We start from the raw sequence: 23,815 nt of genomic DNA on the forward strand, positions 1-23,815 counted from the left end.
ACCATATCGGATAACCAGAAGCAAACCATATTGGATAACCCTTGCCACCCCCACTCTAAATCATGGTGTTATGATAAGTTTTGTATCCTGGTTTTTTTGCACTGATAACGAGTCCTTTTTCATCCCCAAATCCAAATCATCATCTTGATCTTTTAATCAGATTTCCTGTATATCTCTCAATTCTGCAGCATAAATCCATTTTGTTAATCTCTCATTGTTGAGAAATTAATTATTTCACTCAGTTAAGAACGCTTCACATTCCACCTGCGAACATCAATAACCAACAAAGAATATGATCACCGCCCAACAAATTTTCACACACACAAAAAAAACAAAAATTATCACCATTATCACAAAATAGCATAAATTATCTTCAACTTGACTAATACATCTCAAAAAGGAGCGTACGCTGAGCCTTTAGTTTTTTCTGCATTCATTTTTCTACAAATTTCTAGCCATAAGTTCGCACACTAATTCGCTTTTGTCAGATGGCTTCCTTCGCTGCAATAACCACGCGGGGCTAACTGCAAGTCTATAGCCGCACTCGGAAAGCCTAAATATCTTCTTTGTAAATACAAACATATTCGTTTTTCGGAACTCGGAAATTCTTAATGCAAGTCTTTTAAGTCCGGCAAGTCTTATCCAAATTTTCGGTACATAAATTTACATCAAGTTATTGATGAACAGTTCGTTTAAGACAAAATAAATTACGCCACGAATATCTTCTTCCACAAACGGAAGTTTAATTTTGATATTTACAGGTGATAGCTTATATTTTCAAAACAATGTATAATCACCGCTCGATTCAAAAATTACTTCGGTAAATGTTCTCAAAAATTGCTGTGGGTCAGAAGGAGAATGGAAATTTATTCACACTCCAATAATTGTCTCCTTTCTAATTTCTAAAACTTGCCTCAAAGTTAAACGCAACAGATCATCAAAATTTTATTACATGAAAAATTGTACATTAAAAAAATTAAAATAAATTTACCTCAGTGTAATAATTTTAAGCAGCATCATTGTGGAAAACATTTACTTTAATTTCATATAATTCAACAATGCGACAATTTTTATAAACTGAAGCACGTAAATATCAATAAGTACGAAAAAAGTTATAAAAAGTTTTGCGACTCGACAAATTTTCATGTACACATGAATAATGATTGAGAACAAATTCATTACAAAATACTAATCACCGATTGAAAATTTATAACTGTTACTGTTATTAACCAAAAGATAATAGGTAATCAGCATTACAAATTATTAATCAGCTCTATCAAATTATTGCTTTCTTCAAAACTACGCATCAAAATTTCAGCATCTACAAAAACTATAATCTCTGGCAGAGAAACAGTTAAAAAATTATTAAACAATAATAATTATTTAATTAATTAAAAACCGGATATAGAATGCAATTTAAAACCTCGTTATAAATATACATATGTTGACCGCGAGTGAGTTTTTTATGGATGAGGTACTCAAATTAATAAAATAAATCACTGAAAATTGGGATAGAGTAGAATAATGGGAAATCTGTTTCTTAAAGCCACCCTTTAATCGTGAACAAATTTTCTTTATGTTAATAAATTTTTTTAAAAAATCTGATTTTGTGACTGTTTTGTTTTTTTAAAAATCTGTTTTTTTATTTTCATAACACCGAAGTTCCAAACAATGCCTTCTAACAGCCCCTTCTGTTGCTATCAAATGCTGAAAAGATTTTAAACGCCTGCCAGTTATGGAAAAAAATATGAAACAAACAAATTCCCATTTTGAAATGCAACTAAGTCTCTGAGATTGAGGTGGGATGTATTTTTTCCTTTCCCCTGAAAAATTCCTCTTCCCATCAATTTGGCAATAAGCACAAACTGACCCGTTTTACATTAGCTTATTACATTGAGCACTGTTGATTTCACATTTGATCATGAGGTTGTAGTATTCAATTTCAAATATTGAGGCTTATGATGTTTATTATTTTAGTGGGGAGAGGAAACAAATCGTTTTTATTAATAGTTTTGAATAAAAATTTTGAATCCAGATCAATTTGGTGCACGAAGAAAAAAATCAGTTTCAAGGTCAGTTCGAGATCATGTTTTCTAATTTAATTTGCTGTTGCTTTTCGGACAACATTTTGTGATCATTTTGCAGCTTTTAAAGCAATTCATTTTCATTTCATGGTTATAAATCAAGTTATCTTCTACTTTTCATAACTCGTGCGAAATCACCAGTCAAATTTTAATCGTGTATTTGCTGTGCTTGATTGGTCATCTTTATTGGCTGTTCGTTTATTTATTTGCTCAATTGTTGATTTGTTTGGTTGTTTGAGTTGTTCACACCTGTTCTTCGGCCCTTTCGTCCTCAAGGGCGAGTTTTGATTGGTTGCCGTCAGCTGCAGCTGCTTCATCTTCGTCGGTTTTTGCCAGCTCCGCTTTGGACAGTTCGTACACGATAGCCGCCCCGAAAGAGTCACCCATGACGTTGATCATTGTTCGGAACCGATCTCTGAAAAATAGAAACAAAAAACTAAGAAACACAAGAGTGTTAACGAAAACTTTAAGAGGATCAGCATCGCAACCATAACTGGATAAGACAATGAATGGTGACTTCTGGAAATTAACTTGACATTGAGAAATATAGCCAAAGTTCAATCGTGTTCAACTTGAGTAATTGGAATAAATTTAACCGGCCGAATAAGAAAAGCGATAAAAAATACTGAAAAAATTACAATCAAGCTGTATATGGGACACCAATTAACAATATTACAATTTTTTACCATTAAAACTTGATTTGCCATAGCAAACATTAAATTCGGTTTTCTAGAATCCGGGTTGAACCCACTAAGACTCTTGGCAATTATAATCAGGCCATATATCGATCACGGGTAAATTTTGCAGCCTTCTACGGATCATGGATAAGGTTGCCAATGACAGTCAACACGTGGCATCAATTATTCATGCTGATTCATTTAGAGTTTATTATTCTATAAAAATCATAAACCGACTAACGTAATATTTTTGAATTTTTATTTGAATTAAATTTTTATAATTTCCTGTTCTCAAACTTTTTTCTTTTCTCAAAACTAGTTTACTTCAATTACTGATATGAATTGACACTTTGTTAGCACTTCATTTACATTCCACTCCAAAACAGTTTCCCTGGCAACCCCCACCCCCCTTCTCCCCTTGATCCAAAAAAATGATGACGCTAAATTTTTTTAGAGCGTGCATCGAACCATGCACGAAATGCCCCTGTATTGATCTTCCAAGATGAGCTGACTTTTGATACCTTGCTTTATTGACACTCATTTTTTTATCCCCAGGAAAGTTTCATGACCAACGCTGAGACAAAATATCACAAGGCTCCTTCATTGTTCTTGTAAAACACTTTCTGTTTTTCGGAAACAACTCGTGTTTAGCTTTGCTCGCCCTCAAAAAAATTGCACATTTTAATTTGAGTAAAATTACTTCAACTAAGAATTTAAATCCTTAATATGTTTATTCAAAGGAAGAATAACAAACGCATTCAGCGCTCTATTGCTTGAAAAGAACATCATTTTGTACAAAAATTAGTTATTGATTATACCAATAACAAACAAGCAATTAATTTGAACAAGTTGCCATTTGACGAAGGTACCTTGGTAATGAAATGTGAAGTATTTAAAATTACTTTTCAGAAAACTATCAACACTTCACGGAAATGTTTTTAATTCGCCAAAAACCTTGAGCGAGCAGCCAAGTACATAAGCTGTAAGGAATGCAGAAAAAGGCGTTTAGAAACCGTTTTATATTCAAATTTCTTAACTATGAATTCAAATTTCTTAAATAAGTACTTCTACTTTTTAACAAGTTATAACACCAAAAACAACAACCACACAAATTTGGTATTGTAATAGCTACACAACAGATCAAATCCGAGTTCGTGCTCTTATAGAATAAATTTATATTTTTAACTTTTAATTTTTTATCTCAGCCAACGGGAGGGGTAATTTGGGCATCTGACTGAGGATTAAATGCTGAATTTCAGAACATTTTCATTCAACTACGATTGCAACAACCTAACATTTGATGAATTTAATAACCTCATATAAAAAAAATTTTGATTTGTCACAGTTGTGTCCACATTCAAATTTTTGGAACAATTGAAAAGAGACGACGGGGACACTGGTGACCAGATCCACTCAACCACTATCCATCGTCATGCCGGTTATGTTTTCAGAGAAAAAAAATCGGAAGCGTTGGGTCGTGAATTCATACATAGAATTTTTGGTTCTTGAATACCTGAAAGTAAAATTGCACCATTGTTTGATACGTTGATATTAATTAGACTGTCTGCTATTCACAGGCTCACGGAGTGAATTACAGGCTCAAGATAATTCAGATTTGGTTGAGCCCATTAACAATTATATTTACATATTCAGTCTTAATTTATCTCTTTAGTTGCAATAACTATCATCGATCATCAAGTTAACCAATCAATTTGGAACAAAAAATTAAATCTTCCAATTGGACCTAATGGCTTTGCAAAAAACTCATAAAACCGGATGAAACAGATTGCCGGAAAATAGCCGCGATAGACGCTTGTGGCCTTCCATGAATTGAAACAACTAGAGAAACAAGATAGGCAGATTGACCAAAAGTCCTTTAGTAGACCACTAGATTTTTTGGGTTAGATACGTATTGTCAATTTTACGACACATACGGTCTATAAGGAAAACGCCCTAAAAGAGCTTTCTCAAAATTGGTATTCGAAATCAAAAACTCAAGACTAATACTCAAGAAATAGGGCGGAAAATTTTGGCACCACTTAGATGCACACTATTGATCTTTAACTAGTAAGTGTTCATAAAAATTAAAAATCAATAAGTGAGTTCAGCAATAATTTTTTTTGAGTGAGGTAAGTCACGCAATTGACCCAAAATCAGAAAGGACGTCGCGGTAAGAAAATGCAATTCAAAGAATTGGAGTAATTTATGACCACCTGATATTGATAATTGATTGATTATTGATTCCGCTTTAAAAGGCAAAGGAGAGCTGTTAGTAATTGAGACTAAGCAATAAAACTACACCAGAACAACAAAAACAAGCAAGACTAAAAATTCAACTTTTATTTTTTGAAAAGACATGATCAACCTCAAAAAACAATTGCTATGAACTCAAACTGCAATCTATATCCCTCTATTTCTCATTAGCAGTCTGTCATTTTTTTATGAGTCCACTCACTAATAATATTAAATAAGAAAAAAATAACCAAAATCGAAAAAAACTCGCTGAAACTTTTTGAAAAAACTTAATATAAAAGTCACAGAACGCAACCACTACTGAGAGATAAAACCACAAAAATTATTTGATTCCTCAATGACCACAGTTGCGACCTTTCATCAATGAGATTACGTGATGAGACAGCAAAAAGTACAAGAAATACGATTATAGAAAAAAAAATCATAAAGTCACAAAAAAGCAAAAGCTATGAATTGAAATGATTTGCTTCAATTAAAGCCTTTTTAGCAACCAATGAGACCTGTAGATAATGAGACCAAGTTAAGACGACAAAGTTGAACAAATCGCAGAACAAAGTCGATAATTTTTATTGAAAACAATGAGTGTCAAAGTCATAGAAAGCACTAGTTTTGAATAGAAACGGTTAAATCGATAAACTTAACCCCTATTAGCAGCATCAGAGACCTGTCCTCAATGAGATTAAATGATAAGACATCAAAAAGTACATTAAATACTTAGAGAACTCAAAAACTCAATCAAAATTTTTGCGAAAAAGTACTGTCAAAGTCATGAAAATCACTAGCTATTAACTCGAGCCATTAATTAGTTTCTTTTATGCCTTATTATCAACCAATCTGACCTTTCACTGATGAATTTAAGTGATAAGGCAACAGATTATTTTTTACAAAAGTGGGGCACAATCTCAAATTCACTAAAATTTTATGACATCAAAGAGTGGCAAAGTCATAAAAATTTTAGATGCCCCTTAATGAATTCAAGCAATGGCAAATAGGCAAAAATAAAACACATATAATCCGTCTTAAAACCACTGAAGGAGAGGAAACTCTGAAAACAGAAGTCAAATTAACGCACCTGGGAAAAAAATCCATCTCAAAACCGCCAAATTGTTAAAACACAAATTTCTCACTCCTTTAAAGGTAGTTTGAAAAAAATCACGCCTCAAACGAACTCGATTTTTTGCTCCCTTTACTATTTCAGAGTGACCAAGATCACCACTCTAATTTGACTTCTCACTGACGTGAAAGCCGAAAAAAGCGTGAAAAAATCTTAAAAAAAAGAGCGCACCAATACAATTCAAATTCTTTGAATTGTAAAAAAATTAGGAGCGCAATAATCTCCGCCTGGAATTGCTGACCAGGCTATTAAAAACGGGCAACAAAAACCAATGTGACGAGTTAAAGGGTGTAGGTTCTATCCCCACAAAGTCTTGGGGGTTGTGGGGTTGCTTTAATGCAAAAACACATGAATTCGCAGCAAAGTGAGAGCCATTTTTATTGAATCTCAAATTCACATTTGCCTTGAATTATAAAATAACTTACAGGAACCAGTCGATAGTGTAGATTAGAGAGATCTGCTCAGTTGGCAACCCGACAGCCGTGAACACCAGAATCATCGTCACCAGACCAGCAGAGGGGATGCTGGCCGCGCCCACAGATGCCGCGATACTCGTGATACAAATAGTGAGCATGTTTCCGAGGTTCATTTCGATGTCGTTCAGCTGGGCAATGAAGATAGCGGTCAGGGCTTCGTATAGGGCAGTACCGTCCATGTTTACGGTGGCTCCGATTGGAATGACGAAGCGGGTGACCCTGGAGTCCAGTTTGTTCTTCTCTTCCAGACAGTAGAATGTCAAAGGGAGGGTTGCAGTGCTGAAATTCAAAGTTTAAAACTCTATCTTCGGGGTCGGTGAGGGCTTGTTAATTATAATGGAACAAACGAGTTAGTTACAAGTAGGTCAGGAGTATTAATCAGTAAACGAAACCCCAATAAATTAATCATTAATCATTCAACGAAATCATTTAAGGAATCAACCCTGCCCGATAGCCCATTTAAAAGTCCGCCCCAATGCCCCAAGTGATGCGCTGCAACAGCATATTTTTCGATTCAATAACTTATTATAAAGGTTCTCTAATCTAAGGCTTTTAGGCTCTTAGCCCTCTTTTAAGAGTACGCAAAAAAAGAGAGAGAAAAACTTTGCAACAAAATTAGTTGAGAAGAATAGAAGTTCACAATATTTTGCTTGCTTCTCACAACTTTCTTGGTGTTCAGTTGTCATTCTGGACAAAAATTTGTTTTCACATGACTATTGCTGCCAAGCTTTTGTCTTAATAAAAGGCAAAAAAGTTGTTCCTTTTTAGTCCTTATGTTACGGATGTTCCATATGTTTATCGGACAATATTTCACAATTGATCGACAAAAAGTGTCATAAAAGTGATAAAAATATTAGTAGACGATAACATTTCAACGCGTATCTGTTGTGTGGCGGGGGGAGGCAAGGAAGCGTCTCTTCATCTACTGGTATCTTCAGTCGTTTCCCGCTTAGCACTTTGCTATCGGGTTCATTTCCGAGGGGACTGTACTGAGATGAATGATGTTCAGCCCGTGTCTTTACTATTTATGACTTATTATTGCTTGTTGGTGGCATAAACTTTAGAACCTGTCGCATACTATGTACTCAATAATTGATATTTTTGCACCTTTATACGTGTATATACAAACAGCAATCGGTGGAACATCACCTTCTATTTGGTTATAGGCAAACTATTATCAGTGAAAAACAAGCATTGATTTGTTCACAGAATTGCAATGAAAACAAACTATTTTACAGAGGTGAAGGTTCCAATTTGTCCTCTGAATCTCAATAGTTCTCAAGATTTGAATAGATTTCAGATCTACAAGTATGTCCCATACATTTGGAACTTTACTGGTTATCGCACATTTAAATACTTACAACCTAGCTTAACGTTGTTGTTGACTTTTGTTGTTGTTGTTGTTAACTGACCTGGACGCAGTTCCGAATGCAGTCATCATGGCTGGCAACATGTTTCGGATGAAAACGAGCGGGTTCTTTCTCGTGAACACAAAGTACAGTCCCACCAGTGTGATCACAAAGTGAATAGACAGCCCAGTAATCACGGTGAAGATGAACATACCCATCACCTACAAATCAACAAACAAACAAATAAATAAATAGACACTATTGAACTATGTCAATTAGCAATTAGGGCAGGAATCAACAGTTGCAACCCAAATTCTCCAGTCTAATTTACCAAGGTCTTTTACCGATTGGGTACAGACTGGTCCTCTCAGATCTCCTTCTTTTGAACAAAATACTTGTTGGACAAACAATTCTGAATCCAAATGATTTCTGGAAGATCATATCAAACAACTGCATTACAAGATCCAGTGGTTTTGATTTACGCTAGAGAGACGAGACAGAAGTGGTGAGAAGACAATTTTGCGTTCGTTAAGCTAAGCATAACAATGCGCTTTCTTTCTCCTACAGTCATTCCTGATATACGCCTATGATCAATCCCAAAAACTTTCCAAAGATTCCAAATCAAAGAACTCTTTGAGACAGAAGCTATATCAAAATTCAGATACTACTGCTATCCTTCTGGTTGTACTCCATTAGACAACCTAAATCATAATTGAAACACCTCAAAGTGGGGCCAAACCAAGATGCCGAAAACCATGTCTGGTTTGAATCCAATTTTATTAATATTATTATTTGAAAAACAACACCGAAATTTCAATACATTGCAAATCTCAACACTATTGAAATATCGATTTTGCATAGATTGTTTTTTATCCAGCCTAGAGCGCAACTTTCTGCTTTTAACTAAAATGAGCTCGTTCAATAGTGCATTATGTCAAGAAGCAAATTGTTGCAAAAAAAACATAAGCAAAAACAATCCTAAAATTATTGAAATATCCTTTTTGCATAGATTGTTTTTTTTTATCCAGGTATGAGCAGAACTCTTTCTTGTTTGACAAACTGAACTCATTTTTGTTTGATTGGTTGTATTATGTCAAGAAGTCTGCTTAAAATATACTAACACGAGGGTGGAAAAACCAAAATAGATGACCGTACACATTTCCCATTAACTCCTAAAAATGTCCTAAAAGTTTAAAATTTAATGGTGACGAACAATAGACAGTATACCCGTTTATCAATCTAGAAGATGCAAATAAGTTTGAGAGTCAGTTAACGGCAAATCTAATCTCACGCAGTGGACATATTGGTCCAAAAAAATTAAGAAACATTAATTGTAATTCGCACAGAATTTTTCAATCAGTTGCTACTTTTGTCTTTTAAATGATTAAAAATTTCACTTTTGAACAGTTGGAAGACAAAAAGCGCCCGATTTTAGAGTCAGATATAACCTAATGCGCTGAAATTCAAAGTGAAGAAAATCTGAACACAATAAGGAAATTATCTTTTTTGAGAATCTTTCCCTGGTATGTAATAAACCAGCTGGGTTTTTGAGAAGGTATAAAAAACGGCCCCGAAATCTTTATTGAAAACACCTCTAAAAAGTCTTCTTCGAACGGAACCAAACGACAATAAAATTGGCGGCCTAAGACTTCAAAAAATGCATTATAGCATCTACAATATTTAAGACACAGTCGTTACTCTGGACAAAATCTCACAGACCTTGAATTTAGGGAACAGGCTGACTGAGAAAAATCAGAAAAACTTCATTTTCTTTAACATTTGAATCTCACGATACATGAAGTTTTAACGTCCTTAGTTGCCTTTTTTGGGGTGCAGAGAACTAGATAAGTTAATCCTTCTTCGTCGTTGTGTAGAGATTTGAAAAAAGTATATTAGTGACCCATTTTCCGAGTTTATGTTGTTGTTAATTAGCTATTTTTTGCTCAAGGTGATAATTTATCCAGAATTAAAACAAGATACGTTCTTTTTTGTCACGTTTTACAGTTTTTCCTAACAACGAAAAATGATTTTTAACAAGTGAACTGGGGTAACAAATAGTTAGGATTTTTTAAGTCCTAACAGCATTATTTTTCATGTTATAATATAGAGTGTCCGTCAAGTATCCCACCTCCCCATTTCTATGAGATCTTGGAATGAAAGAAAGAAAGAATTAATTTCTCCAATGAATAATATACAAATTACTGCACAATATTTTGCATTGGAGAGGACAGACAACGCGAATAATTATTAAAATCAACTATCTTTTAGAAGGCTGAGAACGAAATTCGTTGTCATTCCAACAGTTCAGTTATAACGTGCAGAAGTAACTGACCTTTCCGGTGGATGCGAGATCCTTGATCTTGAGTATGTTGGACACGATCAGGAAGAAAATACCCACAGGCGAATACCTGTGAACAAACAAACAAACAAACAAACAATTACAGCTATAAAAAGACAACGGACTGACAAACCATATTTGAAACGACAACTTTTGTGTTGGTTTTAGGAAACAAATGATATCAAATTAGCCTACAAAATCTAGTACAGAATCTGTTAATAAAGCCACACTCATGCCTTTTAGCATTGACTACTTAGAGATGCAGTGTAAATGTAGAAAGAATGCAGAAGAAAATAATTGCAAATTATAATTCTGAGAAAATCATAACTTAAAGTGTTCACGATTCTAGATTCCTTTATGAATTGCCCTGCGAAAATTAATGAAAATATAGCCCCCTTATGTCAAAACTGACTATTTTCTACTTTGGGGGGGGGGGGGGGCAGGCATGTTTTATCCGTTATCCTAGCTCATGGGTAGGATGGACAGTTATACTGCTGGGGCTTTAATGGAAAGAAAACATCCCCTATCTAGGCAAGAGTATAGATCGTGGCACTTATCAAATTCACGCAATGGTATGAACATATGTAGGGTCTCACCACATGAAGAAGAGGACTAGCTTCATAATGATGTCATTGAAAGCGGCAATGAGGGTGATGATGGGCTGCGACACGTGCTTCATCTTTGTCATCACCACCCCGATGCAAATGCAGAAAGTAATCAAACCTAAACAAAACAAGACCTCTTATAATTTGGAAAAAACGGGTCTTTCCCATTATAGCCCCCCATAAAGTTATAGCCCCCCATTATGGTAAAATTACCATGATTGGGGGGGCTATAGGTTATCTGACCACTAAGCTGGGGGGGGGGGGGGGCTATAATGGGAAAGACCCAAAAAACATTGCTGCATAATTTTACTTTTTCAACATGCCCGTTCATCTGTCTCAAAGCATCTGTCTCAACAATTTAAACAAGTTCTAGATTTTTCCATAGTTGCCAACCCCACCCCTCCCCCTTCCCTCCGGACTATTACAGGGTAAATTATGAAAAAGCGCCATTCTCTGTTAAATTATTTATATGGTAAATATAGCACGTGTGCTTGGGAGGGCACGTTATGCTCTCAGAAGCTGGTGCGCAGCACACGGAAAATATCCTGTAAGAGAATTTCAGGGGCTATTTGGTCGATTAAAACAATCTTTCGGATTCTAATATTAATTTAATTGTTTGAAACTAAAATAATTTAGCGTAGACTCCCCTCTAAACGGGATAAGTTAACCTGTGATAGGGAAACATGTGAAGTTAGATCGACCAATTACATCTTATAAAATGCCGGTAGTTAAATATAGTTGGGTTGTACCGTAAATACAGGTTGACAAAAGTCGGAAAGAAGTTTATTTTTAATTGCCCCAGTAGACTTGGATGGCACAATAACCTGATAAATAGATATGTCAGTTGCTTTAAAGTCAAGAAACATAACTCAGTAATGTCGGGTAACTGCTCTTAAACGTCAGGCGAGGAACTGGCGCGGGGAGGGGGTCTATTGTAGCTTATTTCGGCGGCGATTGGACTACAATTTCTTTGCTCTGGGGCTTTAGGTGGTGCTAATAGAATTTACAAAAGCGAAGCATAAAGACAAATTGAAAAAAAACCGCCATTGAAATAGAGTTCAAAACGTTCTCAAAACATAGAGAGCCTCATTTTAGGAGATTCGTGACTACAAGCACTGCTTAAACAATCACTGTAACATTTCGAACTTTTTTTCTCTAAATACGAAACCAAGGAAAATCAGGAAAAAAAACAGTATCCAAAATTTGAATTAGATATCCGTTATATAAAACAGTATCATTTAGAATTGATATCCTTTACATTTCGAAGTTTACCACTTTGCAACTTTAAAAAAATTATTTTTACACACAAGAGCACTTAAGTGGCATTCGAACCTTTATCATTTAGGCTTTCTTGGCAAAAATTTTAGGCAGACAGCTATTACCTCGAAAAATGGTTCAGCTGAAAATTAAGTTTCACTTAAAATGACTCAAAGTGTTTGCAGGGTTTGGATATTAAATCTAGTGCAATACTAAGTAGTGAAGGCCAAACCATAGCAATTATGCTAACTTGAATAGACCCGAAAAACCTCAAAAACACTTGTACAAAAATCTGTAAAAGTCATCAGAATCATATAAAGATGAATTTAAAATGTCAAAGGTGCAATTAGTGTTGAAAATTAGAATGATATTTGATGTCATCTACTACTGATACTAATGGATAATGGAATGCATTAGTTTTAAAAAACTTCTTTTTGGGCACAGTAGCTATGACTAATTTTGAATACGTTACTTCATACTTATATAGTCGAAATATTAGACTTTCGAAGAAACACGGTAATCGCGATAGCCATCGCTAACTGCTAATTCTTGATCGGCAAAACTTTCGAAAGTCAGTCGAAAATTTTTGAGTTATTTAACTCATTAAATTTGAACAAAACCAAAAATGAACTGAAACACGATAGCTTGTGTGAGATTTTGCTGAGCAAATATGTTACAAAATGCTCTCATGGTGGCAAAACAACCATTAATTTCTGTCAGAGAAACAATTGAGAGTATCTAAAAGTATCTTATATAATTTGGAGAAAGTGACTTGGATTCTTTGAGCCAAAAATAAATATGCCGCCATTCTTCAGCGAACAAAAACTAAAACTCTTTGGCACATTCTAGAAAGATGAGTGTAATACAATTTGAAGGATACAGACACAGATAACACTTAGGCACACACACCACACACATTACACACACAAACATAATCCCAAGTACAATCCTCAAAACAAAAAAGCAGTTTTAAAAATTTTCTTTTTGGCAACCGATCTTTATTCAAGGTTTGTCACCGTTCAATTAGGTTTTCTTCGTCCTTTCTGAATATCTAGGTGTAGACCGATTGAGGCAATTCTATTGGTAATTATAATTTTGTCGCTAAACTTTGAAATGGAACTTTCTGGAGTTTTTCGGAAAAATTTCCATTTCTGATGACTCATGAGCACAAATAATTTTTTTAAATATCGCAGATTTGTCAACGAGTATTGAAAAAACATAATTTTTGTTCTAGACAAACTGCGACCCGCATTTTGTAACAAACGAAAAGGTAATTTTTGACAGTTTTTGCACTCAGCATATCTTTGTCTCGAAAGTTCAAAGGAACTAGCACTCTCATACTAACTCTCTCACACTTATCTCACACACACACATAGCACACCACACATTACACACAAAAACAAATAAGATCCTCTACAAAAAATTCTTTTTCTTATTGGCAACTTATATTCACCCATGGTTTGCATCGTTCATTTAAGTTTTGTTTAATCTGGAAAGCTTAGCGTGGACTTGTGCTACCCGATATGCTAGATTAAATCATGAAAAATTTGGTTATGAACAAACTTAAAACAGCAATTGGTAGCAATTATTAAATAATCTTCTAATTTTTTAAGACTTCTGACCCTTTTTGCACTCTTCCTCTACTTGTGTCCAACATGTAGGGGACCGTTCAAGGCTGCCCTTAAAAGATAAGAGTTAACACCCCCTGAAGACCATTGGCTATCAGTAAATTTTGGTTTTGGCCTTTCACTCTTCGGAGTATTCTAAAAATTTTTTAAAAATTTAAACAATTCTTTTACCTGAAAATGAAAAGGAAATGATTTCTTGTATCAAAACCCTCTTCGCTTTAAACATGAGGAATTTCATAATCTTTGAAGTATTTAATTATGCAGTTTAAAGAAACCTCCAGAGTCTAAAAAAGATCAATTCAGAAAGCAAAATCAAAATACAGAGCTGAATCATAATTTTCTAATTTTCAAAAAAAAACTGACCATTTGTTTTATGTTTTTCAACCGGTCAAACCATTAACTCTCTAACTCCCAAAATCCTCTTTGTGTTTCATTATTCTGGAAGAGAGTAATTCAAACTATCTTTTCTGACAACAAAGAATACAACAGAAAAATAAGTAAACTTCCAGTTTTTGATTTTGGATGACTTGATTTTCATTACATTAACCCCGTTGTTTGAAACACTGTTTTAATATACTGAAATTGCTACTTCTGATGAAATAAGTAGAAGTGTTTACGAGAACAATTCTAGAATTTAGAAAAGAGTACAATTTTCCGCTTTGGTTTTACCGTTTCAAAGTCGACTATTTTGAGCTCTAAAATTAATGCAGTTTTTTATTTGCAAAGATACAGAAAAACATTGGTTCTTGCAATAGTTCTTAGTCAGCAGAAAACAATATTTCGACCAAATATTGAAAACCGTTTATTCTTAAGCTCGAAACTGTACAGAATTACCCGTGTCAATCAAAACTCTTACATCGTGTCAATAAAACCTCTTTTATCTCCTAACTAATTTTACGACAAACACCTCCGTCTGTTTTTTTTTCAATTTCAATGCGATATGCTTCCCAGAGCAATTTGTTCCGTTTTTTTTATTTTCCTTCCAATTTTTTAAAGTGTTCCCTTTTTCAAATTTCTGATAAAATGTTGGAACAAAAAATCTAAATTAAATTTTACATCACCTGAATTGCTATTGAAACGAACTTGAGCAGAAATATGGCAGCGCGCACTTCATATTAAATTAAAAACAGAAGGTAACCCTGGTTTTCTTTTTGTATTTCCAGAGCTCTTCTTGAAAATATTCCGAAAACAAAATTGGAACACAATAGTCAACAGAAGGTTTGATTTCTTTAAGAATCAGTATAATTAGTTAAAATGTGATCGATTCAATAAGAACATTAAATAAGCCAACTGCACTGCTCAAACAGATTATCCTTGGGACTCGGATTCATCCTAGGGAAAAATTTTTGATTTTTAGCCTTCGTATTTCTATTTAAAGACACATTTATTTTCATCATTCTACGGTTTTCAAAAGTTAAGCAAAGTTCAAAAACGCAAAAATTTCTACACATATGCATATTGGCTTCTAGTGCACCATCTTAATGCCTCATGCTTTTGTTTGAAAACGTGAAATTAACATTTCTCATTTTTTTACGATAAAGCATAAGCTTCTCTGGAAAACATTCAAAAATTTGAAAGCTGTAAGAAAATCTTTCCTGTAGCTGATACAGCCAATCAGCATGTTTCAATGTAAAACGAAGCTGTTTCGACAGCTCTGAAATCATTGTGTAAACTTTGAAAAAATGTTACCTGAGTAACTGATCAACCAATTAAGAAAATTTGTTCAATTTCGAGCTCAGAAACTGATGATATAAGAATCAAATGCTAGATATCAGTGTATCCAATTCTTGATATGTCTCACAAAGTGCATAGATCAGTGCGCAACAAGCTTCTTTTTTGTCGCCAATAATTAAAATAACCAGTTCCATGAGGATAAGTCAACGTCGTTTGAAAAGTCATTAGAATTTTATGTTGCTTTTTAACTTGCGCTAAGCTCCAGAATGGAAACCCTATTCTCGAAATGCGAAAATTCAACTCAAAACATTTATTTAATATTGAAAGGTAAATTCTTCCTTTTTGAAAGTTAAAGGCCTCGTGTTTAAACGTCTTTTTTGGAATACTATCTAGCCCTATCAGTTTCTTTGGATTTTTTCTGTTACGTCGGACACTCATCTTTAGCATTTAAGGTGATTTTCGGAAATTTTTGAAAGTCTAGCACTTGGTTTCCGATTTTACGTTCTAAAAACGTAAACTAAAGGTGAGAATTTATCGTTCAAAAAGTTAGACTTGTTCAAGAAAGAAGTGCCTACAAAGGGTGCTTTCAATGTCTCACAAACTAGCAAATTATGCTCAATTTGTACTGTAAGAACAACATATCTTTCTCATTAATTCCACATTACGATTTATTAAAAATAACTTCCTGAAATTTCAGATCAAAATTTAATGTCCTAAGATAAACTTTCGTTTTTTACAACTTTTTTTCATCACATTTCATCAGAAAAAACAAGATAATTAAAATGACAATTCATTCTGTTCACTTTTAAATCAATTTTTAATAAATCAACTTTGCTCTTTTTATTTAGTGAATGATACACATGGAATAGGCTAGCATGAATCAATTTGTAATACTAAACCATTATGTGCAATTATTGATTTCAATTTATTGATCAAAAGCAATAGACCCTCAGGTAATTTATGGGCAGCTGGTTTCGTTTGTAGTACAAGCTACCCGTGCAGTTGATCGAAACTTCGGTTAATCGAAAAGGTGGAAAGTTAATCAATTATAATAATACTAATTATTAATTGGCAACAATTGAAAAGCTAGTTAGAAGACATTTATTTATAACATGAAATTTGCTCATTTTGGCAACGGTAGAGGGCAGGCCACGTTCGTAACTCTATGGCCTTGAGGACTTGAAGAGACCAATGCCAAGCGAAAAAACTATTACGACGTAACAAGTTACACAGTAGCAGTTTTTTGTTCGCATAACAAAATGATCAAGACCATAATGAAGTCCAATTTTTAACGTTTTGGTTTACTTTGTTATATCCAAATTTTAACGTTTAGGTTTGTATAATTGCCAGCCTCTACCGGTACCGAACTAAACCTACTTTCAAAGAAAGTGTCTGAGATCTACAGTCCAGTTAAAAAGATTAGGTATTAGTAACTATAGTCTAGTTTTACAATGTTTGAAGATAAAGCGGAACACAGCTTTAGAAGTAAGCGATTTTAGTTTATGTTTGGGAACCTGTACTGATTGTTTTATCCAAATTTTAACGTTTTCACAATGATCGAGAACGTTTGCTTTCACTTTCGAAACTTGAGATTTCACTTTCGCTTTACTGTTTTTCGATGCATTGCACTAGTCCCGTGTTGCACTTATATTGCCAGGCAGTCATAATCGACCCTCCAAATGAGCTAATAAATTGTTAGCTTTTCCCTCTTTTTGAGTGACATTTCGTTCATACAATTTCAAAAGCATCCCTTTACGCTTGCCAGTTTTTAAATCAAGCCATCACTACCAAAAATACATTTCATTAATCCCATAGAAAGAGGAAAACATAGCAAAATTGGATTCCGTTTCCCTATACAAAAACAGTGGGAAAGAAAAGGATTGATTTGAACCAAAAAGCATAAAATATCTGAAAATCTGTATCGATTTTAGTATTCCAAACAACACAAGCCAAAAAGAACAAACATGATATATTTGTTTAGCCAAAGAAGCTTGTTTATATTACATTCTTGCTAAATCAATAGCAAAAAATTTGTAAAAACGAAATTTTCCTTTTCATATATTACATTTTGGATCAATAAACAAGTATGGAAAAAGAAAATTGTTTTGGTATTGTTGCAGTGGCTGGCGTCAAGGAAGGGGGGTTTATAATATCTTATTCCTTTTATCTCACAATTTATCTTTTCAGTAAATAAATCTAAGAAGAATTTAAATTCCACTAAATAAATGCAATTTCTTCAAACGTACGCTATGCTATATATGTATCAGAACCTGCCTCCAGAAATATAAAACAGCACGTACAAAAGGAACTATTTCCGCACACAAAACTGATGGATGTTGAACAAAATGAGGTTGAACAAATTGGCATGTGAACAAATAGCTCTTTTCAAGTTTGATAGCGAATTGTGCGCAAAATAATGTCGCGTTACAGACACAAGTAAACAGACAAGATGTCGGAGGAATTTAATTTGGATCTAAATCGTAACAACACTCCCCCCCCCCCCCCCCCCCCCGTGGAAAATGATCATCTATAATTTAACACGATTGTAATGGTATTTATTAACTGTAATGCTCAGTCTCACTTTTATACAACCTATTATGAGCTACTTCCATTAATAGGAAGTATAACCATTTCAAATTATAACCAGTTCAAATTATAACCAGTTCAAAAATACATGTTAGTTACGTCGCTCGCATTGGCTGATGAACACAAATGTGGGGGATGGGGGGGGGGGTGAGTTCCAGGAGTTCTAACTTACCGAGTACGTTCATGCCGTTTGCGTACTCTACCCCATCCTGTTGGTACACAATAGTCACATTCCCCGTCTCGTTGTCCACTTTCTCAACTGCTTTGAAAGAGGTCCTCGCCTGTTGGAAACATGCCTGGACCAGGTTGTCCGGAAACATGTTTCTAAACAGTCAAACCTCGTGAAATCTCGTTATAAGATGCGTAACAAATAATTTAAACTTTTCTAATATGTGTAAATAATTGCATCCGAAAGCGCAGCTACGCTTTTCAAACACTGTCTAGACTCCTCCAGAACAACTGTCTATTCAAATTTTTGAATAAGAGCAATTTAGGTCGAGCAAAAATCAAGACGTCAAACTCGAAAAGTCACTAAAAAGTGATATTGAAAATGTTCAAGAACAAAACGGTCAAGCAAAAATTTTGCATAAAAAGACGCGCGTTTACAATAATTGCTTCAAGCTTCGTACGCGAGCTATTAATAACGAATCTCTCGATACCTGGTCTCAAATATTTAACATCAATTGATCATTTGATTAAATGAGACGCAACGATCTCAGATGCCACAAACTCGGGAGCCAAGAAACTGTCATTGACTATGCTAAATTAGAAATTTATAGCGATCTGGGTCATATAAACATTAAAGCTTCTGAAAGGGATCTTATTACTGATAGCAGGGATTTTATTTTAAACTATAGAATATGAACATCTGTTATTTTTACACTTTTAAATTGTTGCACATCCGGCAAAACTCACAAATTTGATCACAAATGGCAATGAAAAAATTGGAAAAAGATTGTTCACGCTGGAAAAAAGCCAGTTTCGGGTTTTCGCATTCAGAAGCTGAAAGTGTACGAACCTGACTAGATCGAACATTGCGTCGACCGTGTCTCCCTTGAAGGCGTTCGGCTTCACATTGTACTCGTCTGCACTGATCGCTTTCGGGTCACCCGGGTGGATTATCACCACCAGAATTATGCCCAGAATTGTTGCCAAGATTGTCGTGCTAAAATAACATTATCGCAACACATTTAATTTGTTGTCTTTCCACTGGATTTTTTTTATGTCATTTCATTTATCTTGAACAGTCGGACTGAATACGGTACCCTATCACTTTAGTACGACAGTAACTCGAAAGGTAGAAAAGCTATTATGCTCTTAACACTGTTTGCATCTAATTTTTACATGGTACCGTACAACGGTCTTTATATAAGTTTTCTAAGTTTATTGCAGCCGTGAAACTATTAGCTGCTATTTTAAAAATTTTCTTTGCTTTGACCCGCACTCCATTACTTCATCAGTTTTTTTATAATGAGTTCATACTATTGAGATTGCTGTTGAAAGACGATTTGGGGACAAAATCTTCAGGGCGGGGAACTCAAAGGATTCATGTCTAGTGCTGCAGTAAATTCCATATATTTATGTTTCTGGGGAACGACTATGACGCAAGAGGATGTCTGCATTTCGCTCAAAGAGGCACAGTTATCCACATAATAGTTACCAAAAATAACGGCAGCAAGCAGACTCCGTAATTAACTACATCAATTTCTCTGACTAAAAAGCTTTTGAAACTAAAAAAAAACTTGAAAACTCGGATCTCTTCCGTCAAAGCGCCCGGTAGATTTTATGGCCCTGGCTAGCGCATTGCGTTTCTTAAAGCAAGTAGCAATGTTATAACTCCATGTGTTCTCATTTTCATGCAAAAATTTTAATTCACATTTTATAATTTTGCAAACATATGTAAAACAAGAATGCTGCGCTTCGCTATATTTAGAATTGAGCTATAGGACAGAATAAATAATATTTTTTTCTACCAGATAATTGCATGCTCCCAAAGTCGTGGTTTAATCTTTGCATGCACTTTCATGTTGTTTACCTGAAGTAGTATAGAAGAGCTTTGGAACCCATTTTTCCGCTGGCCTCTGAGTCCAGAGCGGTCACACCTGAAATATATAAACAAAATTAATTTAAAATAACATTTAGATTTTAGAACGAAAAAAAGATGATTAAAGTTAAGAATTAGCTAATCACTAAAGATTAAGTCACTTCAAATACAAAACTCATAAAGTTTAGTTTATAGATTATTTAGTTTAATTCCTAGGCAGAGGATTAACTCCCAGATTATCTAAAGTGAGAAGAATTAACATTACCGAAGCTAACTTCAGATATTAGTTGCAAGAAAATAAATACTCAAATTCCACCTGAGTCGAATCACTATAGTCCAAAACCGACGGACATCTCGCAGAACTCTTGCAAGAATATACATAATCACACCAGACCCTGAGACACGATAGCGATGTTTTGGCAACACTTTCAAAAAACCCTCCTGAAACTGGCACAAAAACAAGAAACAAAACAAAAATTAGATGCAGAAGAGTCAATGAAGTAGATAAAAATCCAACTGATTTTCAAAAAATTGACCAGGAATAAAGGATCAAAAATTCTCGGAATCGGAGAGGTTCTATATGCCGTCAAAAACGTGTAGTTTGATGCGATCGTTTAAAACATCAAATCGATATGTAAAAGATAATCCCATTTTTGATTAGGAAATGTTTTATCAAGTTAGCAGCCATTTATTTTAATTTAAATTTTCACAAACTAGTACAAGAATTCGGATTAAGAAGACGTTTAATGGGCGCTAGGGGTAAGAGCCCACACACAAATTAGAAGACACGACAATTGGCCGACATAATTCATTAGAACAATGTGAAAATAACAAAAATTAGAATCGGATAAATCAAATAGTGTTAGAAGCTTCAAATTAATTTTTTTCGGCTGCGATAACTTATTCGGTTGTGATAGATTCATATCAAGTCCCAAGAGCCGCTGAGATAATAATTTTAGCCAACTAATTTTTGTTTTTATCTCCTACATTTTATAGTAGGAAAAAAATTTGCAAACAATTCTTGCTTCAAAATTTTGTGGTTGCACTATAACCGTACAGCGAGAGAAACCCGCCCATTTTTTTCTTTGCATGAGAAAAAATGAAGCCGGTGAAATAGTCCCAGTTACTCTAAGAAATCGAAGAATGAATAGAATTGCAAAAATGGTCTTGAAAAAATTTCCAAGAGTTGCTACACTTATAATCATCATTAATAGTTCAAAGTAGTCTCGGTATATACGCATACAAGTCAACATACGACATTTGTTAAGTAGACAACCAGGTAGGTTTAAAATGTCAAAAATATTAGTTATTGATCAATCCTGCAGCCGTAGAAGTTCATTAAATAGCATTGCTTTCCTTGATGACAAGAGGCAGTGCCAAACTTTGAGTTGAAAATAATAGATGTAACAAGCATGCTCGTTTATGTGCAACCGCACATAAACTTCCGACCCCGCTCATCCACAATTTTGGCATAAGTGTCTACAAAATGAGGAACAGATAGAAAACCCCAAAAATTCAAGTATTTTTCAAAAAAAAATAGTGTATGAACGAAAAGATGGCCTCCAACCAAATAACTGAGTGAAGTAAAAAAAATGCATTAAATTTATGCGATTTGCCAATATTAAGAGAGTGAGTCAAGACGAACAGCAAAATCAAACAACAACAACAAACAATATTTACATCAAAAAATTTATGTACGTTTTAAAAAACAAAACTTAATTAAATTCAATAGAGTCAGATAAAACTGAAACTGAACAAAAAACTTGTAACTCACCAGAAATGATATGGGACCAGTCCACAATAAGGCTTGGAAACAATTAGACAATAAAGAACAAAAACAAAAAAACCATTAGAAATCAACTAAAATATCCCATAGGCTTACAATTAATAATTTTTCTAAAGATGGCAAATGAAGAACTGTTGTATTCAAATTTAATGCAGTTACAAAAAGAACAACAAATAGACATCAGTTAAGTTTTGCCAGAAAACGCTTTAGAAGCCGTAAAGCCATACTTTGCTCCACAAAATATGTTCGATTGCACCTTCTTCGAACATCAATAATGTATTACGTGATCTCTCATGAATGAAACCAGGTAACAGGTAGACGAAAAAGAAAAAGCAAAATTAACTAATAATTGTTTTTTTTAAATTATTCCAAAGACATGAAAGCCATTAATTACATAATGAAATTAAATGGGTCCGTTTATTCTTCCACAAGAGCCCCCAGAGACCTGCAATCATACAGAATTTATCTTACGTCTACAAAAAGAACGTAAAATATGACAAAAATCAAAAATTAATTTAATTTTTTTGTGAAAAACCGGTGTCGAAGCCAGTAAAGTCAAAACGAATTCTTTAAAAACATTAGATTTTGTAACACCAATCCCTCTGGCACCTTCTCTTGAAGACAATATGGCAATATTTGATCTGTAATTAACGGACTAGGGAACAAACAGACAATAAAAGGATCAAAATTGCGACCTTAAATTAAAACTCTATTCCTCCATGAAAACCCAATGAAACCGGGTCATTGTACAGGATATTTCATACGACTAAAACGACAGTAAAAACTAGAGTTAATGGTAAAATTTAAAAAATTCAAATAAATTCTTTGAGAAAGTATTGTCGAAGCCGCAAAAACCAGAGTCTATATCCTTAAGGATTTTAAAATTACCAATTCTGCCTCATTGTTAACGCCAATAATGTTATATATGAACTGTAAATAACGTGATAATCTGACAAAACTAGACAATGTTAAAAATGCGCAAATACCTGAAAACAAATGTGAAATCTCGTAGTATCGAAGCCAGAAAAGGATAACTTAAGGTGAAAAACCGAAAGATTCAATTTGAAATCACTAGAAAAAATTGCATTCTTTCATTGCTGACACTAAGCTACAAGTTGACCAAATTGAGAGAAAAATGGAGACAAACTTCAATAAGCCATTATTAATTTAAAAATCAAATATTTTGAAAAGTCAAAACGACCACAAACTTTCCATTATTAAACTAGATACAAAAATTTAGAGCTAATTAGAATGCGAATTAGACCCATCACTAGTGAGCTCATTGAAATGTTCTGTTACTTAATTAATGTATAAAAAAGACCGACTGAGTACAGTCCGATTTATTTTTGGATTAAAACGGTCCAAGATTGGTTCAAAACTAGCTTTGCTAATGCTGTTCGTCCATTGAGAACACTTAATTTTTCGAGGGTATAGATATAGATACTTTGTTAGTTCAAATATCAAATATAAATGCTGCAATTTTATAATCAGTGAGTTAAGTTAGCGAAAAAACGGCAAAGTTTTATTTACGGAGCACAAGCAACGGAACTTGAAGTCGAAATAGCCCCCTTTTGAGTCTACAAAGATTGTGTTAGCGGTGTTTGGGTGTGTAATTCCTGCAAATTTAATCAAAGTGGACTAAAGAAACTTGATTCATGCTGTTTTTGATGAAAAAGTATGAATTTTGAAATAATTAGCCAGAATTTTTGACAAATTAAAAATAGCCGAACATTTTTTTTGGAATTTAAAAATAAAATCAACAACACTTTTTTTAAAAAAAATTAACAAATTTCAGCAAACTTAGCGAAATTTTAGTCAAAAAGTGTAATTTTTGAAATAATATTTTTATAGAAAAATCTTAATTTTAAGAAAAAGTACACTAATAGAGAACAAAATCACGCCAAATATCCCGTGTTCACAAAAAACTTTAATCCTAAATAACTC

The 23,815-nt window shown here is 34.0% G+C and overlaps 1 protein-coding gene across 5 annotated transcripts in view; it reads right to left on the reverse strand.

The window, feature by feature from the left end:
- Positions 1-1,922: 1,922 nt before the first annotated feature.
- Positions 1,923-23,815, reverse strand: part of LOC142348725 (excitatory amino acid transporter-like) — a 94,698-nt gene continuing 72,805 nt past the window's right edge. For 4 of the 5 annotated variants that reach the window (XM_075400193.1, XM_075400190.1, XM_075400192.1 and 1 more), the window contains exons 3-10: positions 20,077-20,143; positions 19,060-19,206; positions 18,214-18,365; positions 10,888-11,014; positions 10,286-10,361; positions 8,017-8,174; positions 6,554-6,883; positions 1,923-2,499 (exon numbers count right to left, since the gene is read on the reverse strand). In XM_075400193.1, the coding sequence (XP_075256308.1) occupies positions 2,328-2,499; positions 6,554-6,883; positions 8,017-8,174; positions 10,286-10,361; positions 10,888-11,014; positions 18,214-18,365; positions 19,060-19,206; positions 20,077-20,143 (1,229 nt within the window). In that variant the 3' untranslated portion in view covers positions 1,923-2,327. The remainder of the gene's footprint in view (positions 2,500-6,553; positions 6,884-8,016; positions 8,175-10,285; positions 10,362-10,887; positions 11,015-18,213; positions 18,366-19,059; positions 19,207-20,076; positions 20,144-23,815) is intronic. The other variant, XM_075400189.1, reaches the window with a different exon arrangement.

This window comes from Convolutriloba macropyga, chromosome 10 (assembly GCF_964194025.1).
Source record: "Convolutriloba macropyga chromosome 10, txConMacr16.3, whole genome shotgun sequence".
In the NCBI taxonomy this organism is placed as follows: Eukaryota; Metazoa; Xenacoelomorpha; order Acoela; family Convolutidae; genus Convolutriloba; species Convolutriloba macropyga.